This window comes from Silene latifolia, chromosome 2 (assembly GCF_048544455.1).
Source record: "Silene latifolia isolate original U9 population chromosome 2, ASM4854445v1, whole genome shotgun sequence".
NCBI lineage: Eukaryota > Viridiplantae > Streptophyta > Magnoliopsida > Caryophyllales > Caryophyllaceae > Silene > Silene latifolia.
Window position 1 is genome coordinate 161,827,717 of NC_133527.1, and position 9,002 is coordinate 161,836,718.

The following is a 9,002-nucleotide window of genomic DNA, read 5'->3' on the forward strand; positions in this document are numbered from 1 at the left end:
AATTAAATATCTTGAACCAACCACAGGGGATTTATTTAAGGCTCGTTTTGCAGATTGTCATTTTAACGAGTCAGTTTTCCCATGTTTAGGGGGAGAAGACAAACAGTTGGAAAAGGAATTAAATGGAATGAATTATCACTATCTCATATTGATCCTCGTACTAAACAATGTGAACTTGAAGTTCAAAAGATAATTCATTTACAAAGCTTAGCTAATCAACTGCCAGATGCTTTTACTGACCCAAAAAGAGTGACTAAGTCACATATTCCAGCTGTAAATGCTCCATTTCAAATTAAGATCCCAGAAGGACAAACTAGAATTGGTAATGAATCTTGTGCACGCCAGAAGCGTGGAAGACCAATTGGTTCCAAGGATAAAAATCCTAGAAAAAGAAAAGGAGCAAAGAATGAAAGTGGCCCGTTCGAGGATGTAAATTTACACAAATCTCCTGAAGAGACTATGGACATGATTGAAAATTTAGTTAGGAAGAAACTCGGTACTGAAAACGAAGAGATCTCAATAAATTATATCATGTCTGGTATTATTTGGAACCGAAATCAAATCGACGTCGACAATATTTTTGCATGCAATGTTGCATTAGATGTTATGAAAAATGAAGAGGATCATGAACCCAAGTCTATTGATCAATGTAGACAAAGAGATGATTGGCCAAAATGGAAAGAAGCAATTGAATCAGAATTAAAATCTCTTGAAAAGAGAGAAGTTTTTGGACCAGAGAGTCCGTACACCGAAGGTGTAAAGCGGTGGGACACAAATGGGTCTTTGTGCGAAAGAGAAATGAAAATGGTGAAATTGTGAGATATAAAGCTCGATTAGTTGCACAAGGATTTTTACAAAGACCCGGTATTGATTATGAAGAGACATATTCTCCTGTGGTGGATGCAACTACTTTTAGATTTTTAATCGATCCAGCGGTGAAAGAAGGTCTTGACTTACGCCTAATGGACGTAGTCACAACTTATCTGTATGGTCCTTTGGATAATGATATATATATGAAACTCCCGAAGGTTTTCGGTTGCCGAAGCAACCTCATCAAGTTCGGGGAACATTTCTCTATCAAGTTGAATAGATCTCTTTATGGATTAAAACAATCTGGGCGTATGTGGTATAACCGCCTCAGTGAGTACTTGACAAAGGAAGGATACAAGAATGATCCTATTACCCCCTGCATTTTTATAAAGAAATTTGGATCAGGATTTGTTATAATAGCGGTGTATGTTGATGATTTAAATATCATTGGAACACCAAGAAATTTCGATGTGAGTGGAATATTTAAAGAAAGAGTTTGAGATGAAGGATCTCGGGAAAACCAAATTTTGTTTGGGTTTACAAATTGAGCATTTAAATAATGGAATTCTCTTACACCAAGCAACATACACGGAAAAGGTACTTAACAAATTTTTTATGGATAAAGCACATCCTTTGAGTACTCCAATGGTAGTACGATCACTTGATATTGATAAAGATCCATTTCGCCCTAGAGAAAATAATGAAGAGATTCTTGGTCCTGAAGTACCTTATTTAAGTGCAATTGGCGCACTGATGTATATTGCAAGTCATACTAGACCTGATATATAATTTTCCGTTAATTTATTAGCCAGGTTTAGTTCTTGTCCAACCCGAAGGCATTGGAATGGGATTAAACATGTACTTCGTTATCTTCAAGGTACGAAGGATATGGGTTTGTTTTTCCCTAACATGTCCAGAGAAAATCTAGTTGGTTTTGCAGATGCAGGTTATTTATCAGATCCTCATAATGCCCGATCACAAACTGGATATGTGTTTACCTGTGGTGGTACTGCCATTTCTTGGCGCTCTATGAAACAAACTATAACGGCTACTTCTTCCAATCATTCTCAGATTTTAGCAATTCACGAGGCAAGCCGTGAATGTGTATGGCTAAGATCTGTAATTCAGCATATACGAGAAGATTGCGGTTTGTCCTTTCAGAAAGAAGCACCCACAGTTTTATATGAAGACAATGCAACATGTATTGCACAACTAAAGGAAGGTTATTGATGGGGCATATTCTGCACCGCTGACCAAGTCAACACACTGAGCAAGGTCAAAGATATCCACAGCAAGTCAACGACTTAGATAGCCTAGCCGATGCATCCCATCGGCCTGCCACCTGGGTCTCGGCGTGACAACCTGCCAGCCGGGACACACATCCGCGTACTCATATCCAAGACCCCTCGGCGGCGAGTCAACTTTGTCCGCCGGCCTGCCATAGGTCCTCGGCCGAGGGGTAGATCGATCTTTCCACCCGCTAGCCACTTGGCCACTTGGCCACTACGTGACAAAAGGTGAAAGTCTATAAATACTCCTCAACCTTCATTGAGGAAAGGATCTCACAATTATAACCTAAATACACTATTCATCTGGTAATATCTCCCTTATCTCTCTACAATACGCATCTAGCCAAGTAACACAGCTTAATCCTTTAAGTTTACTGACTTGAGCGTCGGAGTGAGTACGCTTGGCACACAGCCAAGCCCTCAGTTCGTTCATTGTTGCAGGAGAGGCCGAGGGGGACGATAGGAGCAAGAAGGATTCAGCTCAAGGCATTATTCTACAAGCCACGGGTGGTAACTAATCACTGCTCTGGAACTACACCCGGAACAATTGGCGCCGTCTGTGGGGAAGACACTAGAAGCTAGTCACATTCATTCCCAAAAAAAAAAAAAAACAAAAACCCACCCAAAAAGCTAAGAAAATGTCGAAACAAAGAAGAGGTGTTCGTAATCGACGAGCCCCTCCACCCGGATGATACCTTCAACAACCTCGAGTCGAGCAGCCCTCCACCGGCGGAGTAATCCAACCGGAGTTCGGGATGCCGATAATACCAGATACGCCGCCGCGACCAACCAGTCACCATCATGGGACATGTGGTTGACATAAAAAACCGAAAATGGTCCTGGACCTAATTAGCAATGCGTCTCGCTCACACTTTGTCACACCGACAAGAGCGGCGGAAACCACCCAGGAGACCCGGGCCCAAAACGTGACTCCGAGAAATCTGAACGGAGCACTAGGAGAAGTTGACCCGGTCAAGACGTCGGGGAGCCCAAAGTGGGCGCGGTAGACCTAAGTCCTTCCCGCACTCGCGGAAGGACAGCGTCCCCGCCACACGAACGAGGCATACCCCAAAGGAGCCAGAGGAGTCCGACTCGGCGAGTTGGAGAAGGAGTCATAGTCGAAGAAGGAGCCCCTCCCGCTACGAGGGGAGAAGCCCGGATAGGGATGCGAGGAGCCGATCGCCACGTGTCATTCAACACGTGGTCAGGCAACCCCTCAACGCCTACGTCCTAGAAGTCCCGGTGCCAAACAAGCTAAAGCGCCACCCCTATCATACAAGGGGGATAGCGATCCACCGACCACGCCGAGGCTTTCGAGTCTTACATGTCGGTATGGGAGCAGCCCGACGAGGTCCAGTGCCGAATTTTCCCAACAACCCCGCATGGGATGGCTCGTAGCCGGTACAAAGGGCTTCCCGATGGCTCGGTGTACTACTACGCCGACCTGAAGGGCGCTTTCCTAACCCAAAGACTCTCGCAATAAGAGAAGGGCCGTAGAGACCTCCGACCTCCTAACTATCGACGGAGGGGGCGAGTCTCTCCGAAGCTACGTGAAGAGGTTTGATGGAAAGGTCCAGCAGATTCGAGAAATTAATCCCGAGCGGGCGGCCTTCGCGGCGATGAAAGGCCTCCCGAGGGGAGCCTTAAAAACGAGCTCATCAAGAGCGGAGGCCTAGGCGGGACGCCGCGGGAAGCGGCCGACCAGGCCATCAAGGTAGAAGACTATCACAAGACTCGGGTAGATCCCAGCGAAGCCGAGCACTCGAGAAAGAGGAGTCACCGGCAGGACCCAGACGAAGAACGCCGCGACAACAACGGTTCGCGGTCCGACGGAAAACGCCGTGAGAATAACAGATCACGGTCGGACAGATCCGACCGGCGGCAAGACTCGGGGGGCGCCGGGTGGAATTCGGGAACGTACCACCAGAGGCGGTATAGTGAAAAAACCCCCTCGTCGTATCGCCCGCCGAGGTCTTCGCCCGAGCAAAAACGAGGGCCGAAGTGGGAGAGACCCCCAAGCCAAAAAGTGACGGTGACACGAGCCGATCGTGAGTACCACGGCCACACCGGCCATTTAACCAACGACTGCCGCCATCTGAAGAATGCCATAGAGGAACTGATCCGGAAGGGAAGCCTCGGCAAGTACGTCGCAAAAGGCCAAAAAAGACCGACGCGCAGTTCAGATAAAAAGTCCGTTTTCGAACGGATATGAGTGATTCACGTTGTCATCGGGGGCAACGAGAACGGGGGGTCCGCTCATGGGCACAAACGACACCTAAAAACGAGCCGTATCAGGCCATCAACTTTGTGCCCAACTCGGGGATCCCCTCTGCAAGCATCCCCGACATGACTATTGGAAGAAAGGACTACGAAGGGGTCATCGCCCCTCACAGCGACCCGCTCGTAGTCAATTTAGACATATCCAACCACCTGGTCAAGAGGTGCCACGATTGACACGGCGCATACACGAACATCATGTTTAGAGAATGCTTCCTCGGCCTCGGCCTGAAGATCAAAGACTTAAGCCCTCGCACCAACCCGCTATACTGACTTTTTCGGGGCCTACTGGTACCACCGGGGTCAATTAGGCTCCGGTGAGATTCGGCGAAAAGACGTCGCCAAGAACGCCCTAGCCGAGTTTGTGGTCATCGACGGCTCGTCCGCATACAACGTCCTCATAGGCCGGGTCACCCTAAGCGAGGCCGACGCAGTGATGTCCATCCGGGCCCTAACACCGATGTATGTCTCGGACCGGGGGAAGCGCATAAGCTCGTCTCCAAAGACGAGAAGGATGAGGTGATCAACGTCCAGATAGCTGCCCGAGGATGCAACATGCAGTCCCTCAAAGAGGCGAGAAAGTCCGAAAAAGGGAAGAGTCCGTCCTTGCGGCGGAGAGGACGACCAAATGGATACAACTAGGGGCCGGGCGAGGAAGTGCGCCCGTAATGAGCCGGTAGGGCATCGGTAATCTCGTAAGAATTTATGTAGCCGCGGAGGTGTCCAAAATATCTGTGAACACCCCAACGCATGTTTTCACCTAATGAGAAACCATCAAGCCTTCGATCAAAGCGAAATTTTCCCATCAGTTATCTATCAAGATACCGATGTCGGCACACCTTGTCATACCGACAAGAGCGGCGATCGTTGCGAAGACATTAGCGCCGTCGCAGTCACCCCAAGTAGTAGACGCCACTAGGATCACCCCAAGAGGTAGACTCCGTCGCAGATCACTCCAAGTGGTAGACGCCACGTAACACGCTATCAAGATACCGATGCCGCTCACACCGTCATACCGACAAGAGCGGCATCGTGGCGAAGACATTAGCGCCGTCGCATCACCCCAAGTAGTAGACGCCACGGCAATCACCCCAAGAGGTAGACTCCGTCGCAGTCACTCCAAGTGGTAGACGCCACGTAACACGCTATCAAGATACCGATGCCGGCCACACTTTGTCATACCGACAAGAGCGGCGGTCGTTGCGAAGACATTAACGCCGTCGTTAGTCACCCCAAGTAGTAGACGCCACGGCAGCCACCCCAAGAGGTAGACTCCGTCGCAGTCACTCCAAGTGGTAGACGCCACGTAACACGCTATCAAGATACCGATGCCGGCACACACCGTCATACCGACAAGAGCTAGTCGTTGCGAAGACATTAGCGCCGTCGCAGTCACCCCAAGTAGTAGACGCCACGGCAGTCACCCCAAGAGGTAGACTCCGTCGCAGTCACTCCAAGTGGTAGACGCCACGTAACACGCTATCAAGATACCGATGCCGGCTCACACTGTCATACCGACAAGAGCGGCAGTCGTTGCGAAGACATTAGCGCCGTCGCAGTCACCCCAAGTAGTAGACGCCACGGCAGTCACCCCAAGAGGTAGACTCGTCGCAGTACTCCAAGTGGTAGACGCCACGTAACACGCTATCAAGATACCGATGCCGGCTCACACTGTCATACCGACAAGAGCGGCAGTCGTTGCGAAGACATTAGCGCCGTCGCAGTCACCCCAAGTAGTAGACGCCACTAGCCACCCCAAGAGGTAGACTCGTCGCAGTCACTCCAAGTGGTAGACGCCACGTAACACGCTATCAAGATACCGATGCCGCTCACACACACGTCATACCGACAAGAGCGGCAATCGTTGCGAAGACATTAGCGCGTCGTCAGCACTACCCAAGTGGTAGACGCCACGTAACACGCTATTAAGAACCAACGCCGCTTCCTGGTCAATCCAACAAGAGTCATCGCACATTACACTCGCAAAAACATTCAAAGTGTCGTGGAAGCGTTGAAACACAGTTGAGATACGTACTCAAAAACGGCCCCGGCCAAGCCGAGGCGAAAACAAGAAGGGCGCTCAATTAAGAATACAGGAAGACACTTTGATGAGATAAAGACCACGGCCAGGCCGCAGGCGAAAGAAACGAATTATTATTAGAAGTTACAAGATTTACAAGTGAGAAGAATACAGACGACGGTCGTCCCCGCGGGGATAATCCGAGACACAACCTACTAAAAGTTGTACAAAAAGCAAAGGCTACGATTATACCAAGAGATAGCGGGAAGGAAGAGCCGAGTAGTTGGCCCACGGACAAATGAAACCGATCATTGTAAACTTGTTCTCATCAAGCAAAGACATGTTAGTGAGGAGTCGAAACAGATCTGCTTTGTGAACTTGCTCTCTTAGGCCTCGCCTTCTTTTCGCCATCGCATCGGCGCCGCATCTTCCCGTAGGCAACCCGACTTCTCTCTAGCAGCCTCAGCCTTGGCCTCGGCATCCTCAGCTGCCCTCATCTTTTCGGCCTCCTCCTTAGCCGCTCTAGCCCTCTCAGCAAGAGCCGCTTTCTCCGCGGCCGCCTCCCCTCCATCTTCGCCTTCGCCGCCTCTTTGTCGCCTCCACCGCGGCTTCCTCCTTAGCCGCGACTCGTCATCAAGCAAAGACGTCGAACCTGTCCCACGGGAAGGAGCCATCAAGAGGGAAAAGATCCACGATAACTTCCCTGGCAAGCATCTTCGGCCAAGTCCGGAACTCGGCGCACGATTTGGGGAGCATGACGGTTTGGAGCATATCGACGTCCGCCTCCTTTTGCTTGATGATGGCCTCTTTGCCACGAATCAGCTCAGCCTGGGCCTTAAACATGCCCCTGTATTGATCCTTCTGCTGGAGACAGAGGTCAGCACGCTTCTGAGCAAGGCTACATTCCTCCAGCAGCTTCGCAGCTTCGGTTGCCGCAGCCTCGGCCTTAGCTCTCTCAAAGAAGGACCTCCTTTTCGGCGTCCTCCCGGAGCTTTCGCTCAGCCAAGAGCGCCTTCTCAGCATCTCCCCTGAGCTTCTGCTCATTATGGAGACTCAGCTTCGCCGACGCAGCCACCTGCTTAGTGGCATTACACTCGGAAACAGCTCGAGCAATGACCCTCTCCCCGCTCCTTCGAGGCGAGCCCCGGTGGCCACGTTCCACCTCGACTCCCTAATCGCCTTTGTGCCTTCCTCTATAAGTCGGGAGACGGAAGCCTCTCGGGGGGAGGAACGGCAGTGGCTTTGGCCACCACACTGCGGGCCGGGAGAAGGAAACCTTCGGGATGAAGAAGTGACGGCGGCGCCACGATCGCGAGCTCGCGCAGAGAAGCCCACCGCCCGCCGCCCAACGTGAGCGATGGCCGATGCGGCCGATCCGCAAAAATTCAATTAAAGCATCGCATCAACCGACTTATCGGGAACACCTAATGGCACGGCTAAGTTTAAACCACGGGATAGACGGAGATACCATGTCCGGCCTTCTTGGCGGAGAAGGCACTTCCTTGCCGGCAGCAGGCCGTCCTTTTCCTCCTACGGATAAGGGGAGATCCCTCGCATCGAGTCCCCCTCATCGGAATATCAACAATCTCCACCTTCTTAGGGGAGAGGACGGGAGTTGAAACCGGTTTCGACGCCGTCTTCCGCGTCCGACGCACCACGCCGCTAATCACCCGGCTCTGCGCCTCCTCCTTGCTCAAGCCCTTCAGCCGCTGTTCCATGAGGTCATTCGGCGACGTCCTGCGATCATGGGCCAGAGCCTTGGGATGCAAGTTAGCAACGGTTTTGTCTTTATGCAGCCCCATTCTCCGAAGAAGATCCTCAGATAGGTCCGGTCCGAAGTGGGTCGCAAAAGAAACAAAGAATCAAGAAGAGGAAATAAATCGAAGTCCGAGAAAACAGGAGCATTGAGAGCGGTGACGGGCCTCACACCGACCCCACTCACCCCGCGCGCCAGGGCGGTGATGAGGCCGACGTAGCAAAGTGGCTCATCCCGGAGAATGATCTGCGTCGGGGGAATCCATCTTTTCGGCACCCCACTCTTGTCCACCTCGAAGAGCCTCATCGCCAACCTCTCATCCTCCTTCGGATGGACCCCGGCATCCATTTTCGATGTTTCCGGGTGACCCATCCGTCATGCTCCGCCCTAGTCTCACACCGCAAATTAACTGGTCTTTGGAAGGAGCGGGCGCGGATAGTCGTCCGGTACCTTAACGTACACCCACCGACCCCGCCAGTCCTTGCAAGAAGAGAGCTTGTCAACAGAGACGTAACCTTGCTCCGTTTGCACGCTGTACCATCCGACACGGCCAGAGATTGATGGTTTCAGATAATGAAGTCGACGGAATAAATTCACCGTCGGAGCCTCTCCCTTGAAGAGACAAAGCCAGACGAAACCGATTATGGTTCTCATGGCCAACGGGTGCAGTTGGGCAACGGCAACGTTCATGGCCTTAATTATGGCCATAACATACCCATTCAGGGGAAACCGGAGACCATACTCCAAATGCCGCATGTACACACCGGTGTGGCCTGGCGGAGGACAACAGACGGACCGACCCTCCCGGGGATGACAATTTCGTATCCACTACCGAAGAAAAAATGGCCCT

At 51.2% G+C, this 9,002-nt stretch overlaps 1 protein-coding gene across 1 annotated transcript; it reads left to right on the forward strand.

Annotated features, from left to right (window-relative positions):
• The first annotated feature begins 1,455 nt into the window (after nucleotides 1-1,455).
• LOC141641539 (secreted RxLR effector protein 161-like) lies at nucleotides 1,456-2,040 on the forward strand. The gene is made up of 2 exons (XM_074450197.1): nucleotides 1,456-1,576; nucleotides 1,688-2,040. The coding sequence occupies exons 1-2, from the start codon at nucleotides 1,456-1,458 to the stop codon at nucleotides 2,038-2,040; spliced, it is 474 nt and encodes a 157-aa protein (XP_074306298.1).
• The last annotated feature ends 6,962 nt before the right edge of the window (nucleotides 2,041-9,002 follow it).

Excerpts from the sequence above, each read along its gene's own strand:
- LOC141641539 (XM_074450197.1), top strand. The coding sequence starts at position 1,456 with ATGGTAGTACGATCACTTGATATTGATAAAGATCCATTTCGCCCTAGA. Across the intron at positions 1,577-1,687 it reads CGCACTGATGTATATTGCAA|GTACGAAGGATATGGGTTTG; the intron begins GTCATACTAGAC and ends GTTATCTTCAAG.